This window comes from Canis lupus, chromosome 32 (genome assembly GCF_003254725.2).
Source record: "Canis lupus dingo isolate Sandy chromosome 32, ASM325472v2, whole genome shotgun sequence".
NCBI lineage: Eukaryota > Metazoa > Chordata > Mammalia > Carnivora > Canidae > Canis > Canis lupus.
The window spans coordinates 1,629,440-1,643,683 of record NC_064274.1 but is presented as its reverse complement, the minus strand read 5'-3'; the positions used below and the strand labels follow the sequence as shown (position 1 = coordinate 1,643,683).

The following is a 14,244-nucleotide window of genomic DNA, read 5'->3' as shown; positions in this document are numbered from 1 at the left end:
TGGGGGCCACCCCTCCCAAACGGGGGAGGAATGGGGCACAGCTACCTCCCTCTAGAGCAGGGCTCTAGAATAAAGGGAGCTCCAGAGCCAGCCTGCCTAACCGACTGGCTTCTCCCAAATGCCCTGAGAGCTGTTCCACTCCAGACCTTTTTTCTTTTTATTTGGGGCGGGGGAGGGGGGGGGGGTCCAGGTTTTCTTCAAGAAGTCAAAGTATTTGAGATAAATGAGTTTTAATCCTCATCTTCCTCGTTCTGTTTAATATGGAAGTAATGCAGCTCGTAACTCTCCTTGCTGTTAGCAACTACGCGCAACCAGTCACAGAAGTGGTTATTTTTCAAATATTTTTTGGTGAGATATTTCAAATACCTTTTGGAAAAAGGCACCTCAGAAGTTACCCCTTTGCCACAAGCTTTTTCATGGGCGCCATGGCGGCAGCAGGGCGGAAAAGCTCCACTCCAGCCCTTTACCAAGATTGGTCCATGGTTTGCAGTGAGCTTTCTCCCAGGTGCCCCTCCTCTTACAGTGACTCCGGGAATCTTGAGGCTTCACTGTCTCCCCTGCGACTCTGCCTGATTTCTCTTAGGCTAAGCACTTTTCTTTCTGAAAACTCCGGCATGGATTTTTAAAGTTACCGCTTCTCCTGGGCTGGGCTTTCCTGCCATGGAGGCTTTTGCAGCTCTGCTTTAGCCCGGGTCCTCGCGGAGCCCTTCCCCCACTTTTTTTTTTTGCCTTCCTACCTTGTTAGAAGCAAAAATTTTCTCTCTGTAGCATTCCAGCTGCTCTCTCTTTAAATCTCAGGTCGAATTCGTAGGTGTTCAGAATATTTTGAAAGTTATCTAGGTAAGTTTGTGGGGCCAGGTGAGTTGAGGACCCTTACTCTTCCACCATCTTGCCCCTCCCATCTTTTATTATGTTTTTAATTTTAATTCTAATATAGTTAACATAGTATTGTATTAGATTCAGGTATACAATATAGTGATTGAAGAATTCTATTCATTACACAGTGCTCATCATGGTAAGTAATGGTAATCCCCTTAATGGTAATCCCCTTCACCTATTACATCCATCGTACCCACCCCGCCCCCCGACCTCGCCTCTGATGACCATCAGTTGTCTTTAATTAAGGGTTTGTTTCTTGGTTTGTGTCTCATTTTCCCCCTTTTGTTCGTTTTGTTTCTTAAATTCCACATGTGAGTGAAATCCTATGAGATTTGTCTCTCTCTGACTGACTGACTTTGCTTAGCATTATACTCTCTAGTGTGCCCAGTAATTTTTAATTGAATGCTGAACATTATGAAAAATTGTAAAGGTTCTAGATATTATCTTGCTGCAGAATGGTTCAGTCTTCTCTTTATTAGGCGACCGAGTAGATGAACCACTGTAACCCAGTGAGGGGTGGTGCTGATTGGAGTCTGGGCTGCACTTGGGTATGACTTCATTGGCCTGTCGTGTGCCCCACATCCTGGAGTGCAGCCCAGGATTCAACTTGAGACCTTGATTAGGGTACAGAACTCATTCTTGCTTTTCAGAGGCTTTTGCTTAGCTTATTACATCCCTGTCCTTTCCAACTTCAGAATTTCATTCTGAAGTTGGAAAAATTACTTGAGTGTCACATTCAGTTCTCTGACCCTTCCTCTCCCCACTTGGCTCCTTAAGTCTCCAGATTTTGTCTTTAGCCCCTATGAAAGTCTCTGAAGCTCTGTAGGTTTCTTTGCCCGTACTCTCAGCTTTTTGCCATACTCAGGATGGGCAAGTGCTCTGAAGGAAAAGCTACAGAATGTTGACTCCTCTCATTACAGGTTTCCCTCATTATTTGAAAATAGAGCATTCCTGTGAAAACTTAAGCTGAAATGGTGTAACAGCAAAGTAGCAATTATGAATTTGTAAGGGAAACTTTTTGAACATTCCCAGACCCTCTCTTTGGCTTTTCTGATACCTTAGGACACATCTTGCTAACAGGACAGAATAAATCAAGATAAAGCACTGATGCTCATAGACCGTTCAAAGCCATGGTGGCATGATGCTGAGGTGCTGCGTGTAGTTTTAGGGGAAGGAGATGGGCAGTACTGATTTGCTGCTCTGGGGGTGCTGCCGTCACTGTAACAACTTGTTGCAAAACAAATGCTGAATTCTATTTTTACTTTTTACCTTTTTCATAAAAGTGAAAATCTACTTCCGATTTTTTCAGATACTAAGGTAGGTTTTTAGTAAAAGTTAAGTGACATAACACAGACTTTTGAAATCAGGGGATAAATATACCTCTTTTGCATAATCTTGGTTCTGCAAAGCCTGGTTGTCCTAGCAGTTCTCATGACTTCAAAACAGGTAGTGGTGGTGGTTGCTGATAGCTTTTTCATAGCCAAAAGCAGAAATGTATTTTTTTTTTTTAATGTTGAACTTTACAGGTGTGACGAGAGGCTGTGGGTGCACAGGAAGGTACTTAGCCCAACTAGACTTACAAGGAAAAGTGTGGTAAGGAGTGACCATTGAAATAGCTCTTGAAGGATAATTAGGTAGGTAAAAGAGAGAGGGGTGTGTTCCGACCAGAGGGAACAGTATGAACAGAGGAGCAGTGATGTAATAAAACTGCATGGCAAGAGCAGGGAAGGACATAATTACAAATACTGCTCTTCCAGTATGAATTTTAAGGCAGAGGTGATAGGAAGATGAGTAGGCTGGAGAGGTAGGTCATAGGGATTTGTACGCCATGCCTGGGGGATTCTACTTAATCTTTTAGGTAATGGTGAGCCTTTTAGAGTTTAAAGCTGGAGAGGATTTGTATTTTAAGGATCAGAATAGTAGCATGTGGAATATAAAATCCTGTGTTTTACTAGGTTGAATCAATCCGTTCCAAATTCTCTTGAGGATTAGTCATTCAACTTAGTGAACTCGCTTAGCCCTATTTGAGGAATCCGTGTAAAAGAAAACAGATTCCTTGACCAGGAAGTACTATCTGGGGTGGGCAGCCAGTTCTGCTTTCCTTTCTTCCTCCCATTCTTCCTTCTGAATATTAGTCCTAGAACTTAATTTTTATAAAGCTATCCTGATAATATTACTCTTTAGTACATGTTTTAATTGAATTGAAAAGGTGATTTTAGTATGACTTCCTAAGAGTGAGTCTTAAACTGTTAAACTTGTGGGGTTTTTGCTGTCTGCTGCTGTTGTTATTGGTTTTGATTAGTGAGATAATACTAGCCATGCAGGAATGCTTTCTTGGCCCTGGCCTCATATTTTAATATAAGGTATAAAGTCCAAAGACTAGCCATGATCTCTTTCATAACTAGTTGTATTATAATTGATTTAAAATAATTATTTGTATGTAATATTTTTAAATTTGCTTTTTTCTGGGATTAGAACAGCAAGTATTTTTAGAGGTGGGAAAGAACAAAACCAGTATTTGAGTGCCTTTTGTATTCTATGTGCTTTCTGTAATTTGAATCATTTAGTTACAACCATGATATCGAATCTGTAGGTAACTGTGTTCCCTATGTTACATACTTTTATAGCATATTTTGTCCATCTTTTGTGGCACTTCTTACAATTATATGTTTGTTATTTAATGTCAAACACCAAATTGGCACATTATATATAATTTGTCATTTAGGGATCTTTTTCTCCTCTATCCCTATTGTATGGCTTTCTGAGCTGAAGGTGGAATTGATGATGTTCTTGTTCCCTATTGCTACTCTGGATCATTGTTCTTTCACCTCCTTTAAGCCTCCCCAGTTTCATCAGGTTCTAGCAACATCTATTTCTCCTTCTGCAAATGTATTTCTTTATTGATTTGTTTGCATGGCTTGCTGAACATTACTTTTTTATTTGTTTTGGCATTTTAGATAAAAGCTCATCCTAGTAGGAATTTAATTTCTCTTGAATGCATAATTCTCTCCATCTAGAAATGTTGTGACTGCCTTTATTCACTTAGTTCCCAGGGACTTTTAGGAGCCCCCAGTCCAGAACTAGATCTTAAAGTAGCAGCTCAGGGCTCTGTGGAAAATGATATATTGTAGAACCAGTGACCATGCTAACAGCTCTTTGACTCAGGGCCTATAGTTGTCAGTCTGTGTCAGCTTTCTCTCACTTTTCCTGAAAAGCCACAGCTCCAGACAATAATGTTTTGCCACCTTTTGCAGACTCTCTGCGTGAGAGAGAATTCAGCTCTGGTTCTAATAACCTAACTCCAGTTTCCTCTGTCATGTTGAATGAACAGGATAGTCTATGCAGGACATAAATTATTTTGCTACTCTGTGCACCCAGAAACTGTCAAGCCCACAGCTTCAGTTTCATGAACTATGTTTCCTTTAAAAAAATTTTTTTAAATATATTTTTTAAAGATTTTATTTATATATTTGACAGAGCAAACGAGAGAGTGCAAGTAGGGAGAGTAGCAGCGGGGGAGAGGGAGAAGCAGGCATCCTACTGAATAGGGAGCCCAATGCAGGGCTCCATCCCAGGACGCTGAGATCATGACCTGAGCCACTCAGGTGTTCCCTGTATTTCTTTTTGATTAAAGTAATTATACCACTGATTCTCAGAATATCTGTTTCTAACAGTCTTTTTCACCCACCTTGATTTTATTTGCAAGTCAGAAGAGCTTGAGAATAGGTTATTTCCTCCAGGTTGACTTCATTTCCTATGCTTTAAAGTTCATGGGCTTTAAAAAAACGTAGCTCTTTTCAATGTCTTTAAAATGATTACATCCTCTCCTCACTTTTTAACTTTTAAGGTACACATTCATTACTGTCTTCTATAAGAAGCTTTCATTCTGCTTCCACACAAGACCAAGTGCCTTTCTAGTGTGTTCCTTTAGCACTGTATATGCCTCTCTTTTACACTAATCATTGTGTATTGACATTTTCTGATTGTTTGCCTCATCATAGGGCTTTAAGTTTTGAAGTTCAAACAGAAAGCTTTTTATTCCTTGTATTCCCAGGACCTGCCATATGATAGACACTGAATATTTATTAATATGAACTGTTGTGGTTGTCAGATGTTTTCAGATTATTGTTCATAGTCTTAACACCAGTTTGGTGGTAAGATGTTAATGTGAGAGGTTGTAAATTTTTATCTAACTTTCTTGGCCGTATTTTTTTGTGCAGTAGTCTAGGATCAGTCTTTATTTGACAAAAAGAATTGACTAGAAGGTAGATATATGGCAGTTAACCTTCTTTTTTTTTTTTTTTGGCAGTTAACCTTCTGAAATACCAGTTACAACTGAGTTTACAGCTAGATGTAAAAATGACATGTGTGATTAGTTGGTTTGGCCAACATTAAGAAATACTTTACTATGTTATGCCAAAATGAAAGAGGAATTAGAAAAAAAAAGAGAGAGAGAGAGAGAGAAATTACTTTGCCAGTCCAATGGCAGATTATAATGAGCATCGAGTCATGTATTTCTCACACTAAAGAAAGCCAAGAGGAGGAGAGAAGAAATTCCAACTGAAATACTTGTTTGAGGAGATACATTATGAAAATATATAGCCCTCCTTGCTTTCATAACTCTTAATGTATCTCTCTGTGATAAAAGAATTTCATAAAATTGACCCATAGTAATCAGGTAAGAGGTTTAAGCTATGATCTCTCTACTTTCTAAGGAATGAGATAAATATATTTTAAAGGATTTCCATCTAAAATGGTTATAATTACAAAGATTGCAGTGCTTAGATTAAGCACTTTACTTGTCTGGAACCCTCACTTACTGAAAATACTTTTTCCCACTAATCACAGAGTCATTTCTGTACTCTGTTGTATTTACCTGGTAGAGGTAGTTCTCATGGATCTGTTTAATTTATTATAAGTAGATTATTATTAGGTTTGTTTTATTTGTATTTTTCATGGTGCCTGCAAAACTTGACAGTAAAGATATCGAAATCATTATTGCTTTAAAATGTGTACCTTCTAAAAAGTAAGCCTGTGCTCAGCAGTTTAATATGTAGGAAGCAGTAATGTTATGTGTTTGTTTAATAATCTCTCCACTGGTAAATTAATGCAGGTGAATTTCCCTTTCAATATTCTTCCATGATCTTTAAATGTGTAATTCATCTGGTTGTACCTGGTACTTTTCATTTATTTCTGTTGGCTTTAGTTTTGTTTTTAATGGGCTCTCATTCTATTACCATACTCTATTTATATTTCCTAAGATGGTTTAATGGCTATTTGGTGCCTTAGAAAGAAATTCACTGGGAAACTTAATTCCAAACTACTGTCAGTTGATACTAGTTACCTAACCTTTAAAGTGTTATATTCCCTGAACACCTTAGTTTAATTAAAATACAGGACTGTGGTGACATGACATAGTGAAGATTTTATTTAATAAAAAAATAAGAGAATATTGGGTATTGGTAAATGCTATGACCATTACATAATGTTTTATCTTTGTTCATCTCAAGTTTGATAGATTTTGAGTAAACTTAAAAATGTTTTTGACATATAAATGTATTCCATAGCATTTGCTAACCTTTTAAGAGATAGTTCATTCTTGATGATAATTTGAAATGTCACTTGTTCTCTTTTATTTTTATTTTATCTTTCAATTGTTCCCTTATAGAATGTTTCTCCATCCCAGAGAGATGAAGTGATTCAGTGGCTGGCCAAGCTCAAGTACCAATTCAACCTTTACCCAGAAACATTTGCTCTGGCTAGCAGTCTTTTGGACAGGTTTTTAGCCACTGTAAAGGTAAATATTTTAGGATACACTTAAACACAATGCCTTGTTTGAGGGTTTATATTTTAAACCAAGGGCAATTTGTAAACATTCTAGAAAGTGACAGGGAATGGAAAACCTTAGACATGATTTGTGCCCCTGTAAGAAGGCATGATGTTTTCTATTATTGCTGTAAATTTTTAGAAATGTTTTGAATCATAATCTGTAATTTTCTTTTTGCTATCAGTATTCATAACTTATACTTAACCTATAAAATTTTTGATTTCCTGATTTTATTACAAACCATATATCATCAGCAGAATGTTTAGTCATCTTTTAACATATTGGTGTACTAGATGTTAACAGTGAGGTAGATTAGAAAAGTATAAGCCTTCTACACATTTTTTTCTGTCACTGCTTATTGACTATCCGTAGTGTTTTAAAATACATAAATACTTTCTATTTGGAGTATAGCATACATTTGGAGTATAGCAAGATGAACTGAACATAAGTGGTATATTTTTGTTGAATGACAGCATATGAAAATAAATGATTAAGTTTTATATTGTCTCTGTTGCTATATATCATTGGCTATATTATATGAAATTGGTCATAGTAGGCTCTCAATTGATTTAAATCAGAAAGTTAGCATTTATTTAATGGCAAGGCATAAAAATTAGAAAAGCAATTCATTTGTTATTTGTATGCCTGGGAATATATAAACTGGGGGAACTATGAATTTAGTGCTGAGGATACTGTACTGTGTTATTAAGTATGAAAAATAAAAGTTAAAGAAGAATGGAGTGGAAGAATTTGGATGGCCAGTTACTTTTTTTTTGTTTCACACTTGTACTCTTAAAAGAGACTTGAAGAATCTTTTATTATGATACTAATTGCCTGCAATCTAGGTTATCTGAGATGTCTATTTAATCTTACTATCAAGCCTCCCCTACTAGAGCTAACCTCCCTTTCACAGAGAAAGATGAGTTTAAACGTAATGTACTTTCTTGGTTTTATGTTCTTCACAAATTATTAATAACCTTATTTTAGCTTTTGTCATAGAAAAGATTCTTATGGGCAGCCTGGATGGCTCAGTGGTTTAGCACTGCCTTCAGCCAAGGGTGTGATCCTGGAGACCCGGGATCAAGTCCCACGTCAGGCTTCTTGCATGGATCCTGCTTCTCCCTCTGCCTGTGTCTCTGCCTCTCTCTCTGTGTGTCTCTCATGAATAAATAAATAAAATCTTAAAAAAAATTAAATTAAACATTCTAAACAGATTTGGAGAAGTTACTGGATCAGTTAAAGAATAGTGCCAAGTATCTCATTTTCTTCATAATTCTTTTTTTCTTCATATTTCTTATTTAATGGATCCTGTCATGTTATTAGCAAAGATTCTCTTACTTAGATGGTTATCTATACTGAAAAAATTAACCTAAAATGTATTCATAGTTTGAATACAGTGACTTAAAACAGACCATATAAGGCTGCTCCAATGACTAGAGCCTCAATCCTAGCTGTAGCTCTTTTAAAGTATGGACTCTGAGCCCTAACCCAGAGCTACTGAATCTGAATCTCTAGTTGGTAAGACCTGGATGTCTTTATTTAAAGAAGCAAAAACAAACTACACAGATGACTGATGTATATCCAGGAATGAGAACAACTCTTTGAAAAAAAAAAAAAATCACACTTGCTATTGGGATTCTTTTTATTATAAAATTTTTTGGTGCCCTTGACTTTGGAGTTGCATTACCTACCTTGAGTTGTTAATTGTAGGGCTCCTCTTGGGAGTGAACTCTAATTACCTCAAGGATTTGACTTGTTGTATACACTTGGGGGGAAATAAAGGATCCTGGAAAACTCTTAGCCACAAGATCTGCCTTCACTTCCTAAATCACTTGTGTTGTGTTCTTAACTTCTGAGACATAATAGACATGATGGTATTTTTAGAAGTGCTTTCTAAACCATAATGTCTGATTAATGTTAATGATTACATAAAAATATTGATAGTATTGAATCAGCTTTTATTTTTCATATAGGCAGAGGACTAAAAGGTGCCTAGATAGTATGCTACTTACACTGAGGCATTGGTCACTGGCATGCTTATTCAATAAGTAATTAATCAAGGCCACATCAGGTCATTAGAAAGTTTCCCCAATTTTAGAGGAATGTAATATTTCAGTATAAGATAAATGTCAAAACAGGTTTTCTTTGTGTAATGTAACTTAACTCTGTCATTCAACGTAATTGGATTTAATTGTTCTGGTTATTTAAAACTGAATTCTGATGCTGGGTTTGGCAAAACCTTTATTCTATCAATAAGGAAAAGTAGGCCTACCTTATAGATAAGGAAAAGTCAAATTCAAGCCTTCCTATGCATGTCAAACCCTTTAGAAAGTTTTTTCTCCTACTAATTGATTCTGTGTGAATTTAGGAGCTTTTCATTCTCGCCATGGAACCTGAATATGTACATGTTTTTGTGGGCACTTAATTAGAAAATTTCTATTTATCTGCTAACAGTCTATATATAGTTTTTTAAAGCTGGAATAGGGGCAGTCCGGGTGGCTCAGTGGTTTAGCACGGCATTCATCCCAGGGCCTGATCCTGGAGACCCGGGATCAAGTCCCACGTCAGGCTCCCTGCATGGAGCCTGCTTCTCCCTCTGCCTGTGTCTCTGCCCCCACCCCCCTCTCTCTCTGTGTCTCTCATGAATAAATAAATAAAATCTTAAAAAAAAAAATAAAGCTGGAATAGGTTTATAGTCTTTTTAATGTCTTCTTTCTGGAATAGGTTTATAGTCTTTTTTTTAAATGTTGTTTTCTTTCTCTTTAATTCCCCTAACATCTAGTACATTAATATTACTGACATGACTGGTAAAGAGAGTAAAACTAGCTTATAAAATACACACATGCACAAATTTTTAATTTTTGGAATTGTATTTATTAAATAAATTGTCTTCTAAAATTAAGTTCTTCTCTACTGGGTAGAAATTTAACTTTGGGTAACTAGCATTGGTTGAACTTTTACAATGTAATATCTTAGTGTTGTCATAGAATATAATTATGGCTAGGGTTGTGAAGTTAAAAGTTAGTCCTGATCCTAGAAAGCAGTAGGTAGGAATCAGATTAATTATTCCTTCGAATATTGTGCATACCTGTCTCACATGCATATCTAGTTTTTAAAAATAAACTCTTTTAGCTTTTTGAAAATCACTGAATTGCTTTTTTTCTCTTCAAAATTATTTAGGCCCACCCAAAATACCTGAGTTGTATTGCGATCAGCTGTTTTTTCCTAGCTGCCAAGACTGTTGAGGAGGATGAGGTATTTTCCTTTAAAAATTAGTTGTGCCTGTTTCTTGAAAATTTCTATTTATTAACTTGCTTTCTGTTCACCAGAACAAACACTGAAAATTAGTTTATTTTTTTCTGCCCTCTTCACTCTGCCCTGTTCCCCTCCCCTCTGCTTTGGATAGAGAATTCCAGTACTGAAGGTGTTGGCAAGAGACAGTTTCTGTGGATGTTCTTCATCTGAAATTCTAAGGATGGAGAGAATTATTCTGGATAAGTTGAATTGGGATCTTCACACAGCTACACCATTGGATTTTCTTCACATTGTAAATATACCTAATGTCTCTTAGTTTCCTATTTTAATATGTAATCTTATTTTAGTAACTTAAGAAAGTAGATTGCCCACTCGTTTGTTTTGTAGTGATTTTTAGGAAAAAAAATTAGAAATTAGGATATATGTCAAATTTAACTTAAGATATTAATACCTGAGGTTATGTCGATTTCTGTACATAATTTACCTACAACTTTAAAGTAAATCCAGTGTGATGTTCTCGTGATTTTTTTTTTTTTTTTTTTTTTTTTTTTTCAGTTTCATGCCATTGCAGTGTCAACTAGGCCTCAGTTACTTTTCAGTTTACCCAAACTGAGCCCATCTCAGCATTTGGCAGTTCTTACCAAGCAACTCCTTCACTGTATGGCCTGTAACCAACTTCTACAATTCAAAGGATCCATGCTTGCTCTGGCCATTGTTAGTTTGGAAATGGAGAAACTTATTCCTGACTGGCTTCCTCTTACAATTGAACTGCTTCAGAAAGCACAGGTAGGTGTCAGTCAAATTAAGTGTTCATTTTCAGTTCTTGTCTTATTGGGGATACGTAGGGCTACTGGATGATTGTAAAATTAAGAGACCTTTCTAATTTGTACTGGCAAACCACTTTGAAGAGGAGATAAGAGTAAAGTAATAAATACTTTAAACTTACAGGCTAGGTGAACTTTTTTCTCTTCTAACGCTTAGATAGTATTTTCTTGCTTTTCAACCCTTCTTCTAAGTTACTTAAAATCTTTAAGTAGTAAGATTCTCTATATTATATTGTCCTTATGTTTTGTATGAAGAACCTTCCTAGCTATATGTGTAGGTTTAATCATAGTACTTCTTAACTGTATACTTCACTTATTTTGTAAAAGGTAAATTAAAAACATAAATGGCTAGAAGTTGCTTTTTAGACAAGCAAATAATTTATTGTTGGCTAGAAAGTCAAGTATTTGTACTAGACTTTGGCAAGTAGAACTTATCTTTCTGAAAGAGGTTTTGTCCTGGTAGTTCCTATTATTGCCTAAGATTATTCCATCACTTCTATCTGCAAATTGACAGAAAATGTTATAGGCCAGTTTATATAGACAGTTATCGACTGTCTATATAAAATGTACAAGTTTTAATGGAGAAAATTCTCATTCAAATGGAAAAGTTAGTAAAGGGTGCTATATGTTGGCAACTACTTTGGATAAGCTTATTGGTTGTATTCATGTCATCAAATAGAACTTAAAGGTTTACATTTGCTGTAAACCATACCCCTTGCCAACTGAATCCATAAAAGACTGTGTGTGAATAGTGTACTTTCCTTTTACATATCCCTATTTATTCTTATTTGGTGGTAGTTATTCTGATTTATTTTATTGGATTGTCTTTAGAGAAAAGAGAGTTAAATTCTGAGCTTACGTAATTACATTTTGTAATAAAAAAGAACTAAGTTTAGCAAAGAGCTGCAGTTATTGAACTTAGAGTACTGTAAAAGAGAATAATACTTGAATTTGGTGTTTTATAAGCTGCTTAATAGATCTCATGGATGTGAACTGTAAAAGTTAGCACACATGTAAGAACCTCAGTGCTACCTCTCAGCTCTGAGAATTTCAGTTCCTAGTCTGTGAGCAGAGAAAGATTAAAAGCCTTTTCATAAAAAGGTTGGTGATCAGAGCAATATATTAGCAATACATTAGACAAGGCCCGTGCCTCGTCTGTGTGCTTTGTTCCACTGTTTTTAGCATGGCTCTCCTTGTTCTATGTCCCTAGGACAGGCATATGATGTTAGTTGTAACACAGGCTGTTTCTCCTTTACAAGGGAGATATGTTCTATTATTAATTTTTTTTTTTTTTTAAGATTTTACTTATTTATGAGAGAGGCAGAGACCTAGGCAGAGAGTGAAGCAGGCTGCATGCAGGAAGCCCGATGTGGGACTCCATCCCGGGACCCCAGGATTACACCTTGGGCCGAAGGCAGGCTCTCAACCACTGAGCTACCCAGGTGTCCCGATATGTTCTCTTAATGGCATATCTTAGATTGTTAAAATTGAGAAGTATTTCTTTCCATTGAAATAAATGCTATCATGAAAATAAATTCTAGGAGATAGTTGCTATTTAGTGAGAATTTTTAGAAATTATCATAAACTACCATATAAGAATACTGTGGCACAGGAAATTTACTTTGCCTACCTATGGTGTTGGAAAGTGAACTTGAATATTAATCATTTACATGAGACTGTGGGAGTAGGGGAAGGGATATTAATAGAAAACTTCTACATTCCATTTTTCATTTTTTTATTGGAACAGTTGACATCTTTATTTTTAAAAAATATTTTATTTATTTATTTATTCATGAGAAACAGAGAGAGAGAGGCGCAGAGGGAGAAGCAGGCTCCATGCAGGGAGCCTGACATGGAACTCGATCCTGGGTCTCCAGGATCACACACTGGGCTGAAGGCGGTGCTAAACTGCTGAGCCACCCAGGCTGCCCCTGTTGACATCTTTAAACGCTCTGACTTGGTCTCTTTGCCTATTCCCAAAGCTAGTAGAGAAAATTTACTATATGAGGTATTACTGTCACAAAGAGGATAGACTCTGAAGCATAAATAGTAAGACTGTTGTAAATAGCATTTGTATTCTCTAGCTTTGAGAGCTTGTTCTCTACTAAAAAAAATACTGGAGAATATGCTTATTCTCTTTCATAAGTCTTCTGGTGTTTGGTGCTGTAAGAAGAATGTTCACTGAAATTTGTTCCTTTTTATTGAAGGAGTATTACGGATTTAGAACTTGAAGAAATCTTTGAAATCATTTCATTCATGTATATATCTTAAACCTGCAGTCCAGGGAACTTGGGACTTTCTCAGAGACATACAGGACTGCTTAATAAAGAACCAGTGCTTTCCCATGCACACCTTAAAGATTTAGTTCAGTGGTTTTCAGAGTTTCTTTTAGAACTGGAATCCTTCCCTTGACTCCAACAAAATCTTGTACACAATCCCAGAATATAAAGTAGGAAAATACTACTTTCTAATATGTATTTGGGGCAGAGACCTGTTGGGTGCAGTCTCACTCAGCATGGCCTCTCCCCTTCTGCAGGCTGTTAGGACATAGTTTAAAAAACATTGTTCCATTCTCTTATGTGAATAGTTATAGTCCACAAACATGTATTGAAAAATCTGTGGTCTAAGGCACTGGGGATACAGTGATTGTAAAAAAATGAAAAAAGGTCTCTGCCCATATACTATTCAAATTATAATGGAAAAGATAGTTAAAAACAGTATCACAGACTTTGGGACTTGGTCTAAACAGTTCTCTAAAACTAACTGGGACTGATAGCCAACATATGTGGCCCAAACCTGATGGATCCTGATTCTTTAAGGCTCAAGACTGTCTTTGCTGCATTCATTTGTGTTTAGGTAGGAGTATCAGGTCTAATATCTTTGTAATTAGACGTGTGATAAGGCCATGTACTATCAAATATTCTCTCTGCATTCTTGGTTCTAGCATAGGAAATTTTTGCAACGTATTGGTGAGATCATGCCAGAATTACTTCTGACGTGTTTGCCAGTGTCCTGGTTTGAGGGGACTACTGATGTCCATCATAGACAACCCCATACTGTGAGGAGACCACTCTCACTGGCTCTGTCTTTATTCCCTCTGACTGCAGACAAAGTACAGTGAGTGTTCCTGGTTTGAAAGGCAAGCTTCCTTCCTAGTTGCCCAACCCTGCTTCACTTAGCTCCCATGATACCTGTTGGTCACCTTTCTGGAATGGCTACACTTCTTTCTGTTATCCCTTCTTTCATTGTTCTACCTCTGTATCTACACTCATATTCTCCTTTTTCTGATCAATGTGACCCACTGAGCATTTCAGGATGTTAACTCTACTGAGTTGAGTGAGTGTAATCATCTCCCTCATCCCTAGCCCGGCAGTAAAGTAGCAGGCCTTCCCCATCAGGGTCTTGAGGGTTCGTAAGGCCAGACTGCTGCAGCAGGTGTTTTCAGTGCTTCGTGCTGTC

General features: G+C 36.7%; 1 protein-coding gene across 6 annotated transcripts in view; it reads left to right on the top strand.

Moving 5' to 3' along the window:
• CCNI (cyclin I) overlaps positions 1–14,244 on the top strand; it is a 38,241-nt gene that overhangs the window by 18,995 nt on the left and 5,002 nt on the right. For 5 of the 6 annotated variants that reach the window (XM_035709534.2, XM_035709536.2, XM_035709535.2 and 2 more), the window contains 4 exons: positions 6,548–6,676; positions 9,887–9,961; positions 10,113–10,253; positions 10,517–10,747. In XM_035709534.2, coding sequence (XP_035565427.1) covers positions 6,548–6,676; positions 9,887–9,961; positions 10,113–10,253; positions 10,517–10,747 — 576 coding nt within the window. The remainder of the gene's footprint in view (positions 1–6,547; positions 6,677–9,886; positions 9,962–10,112; positions 10,254–10,516; positions 10,748–14,244) is intronic. The other variant, XM_035709538.2, reaches the window with a different exon arrangement.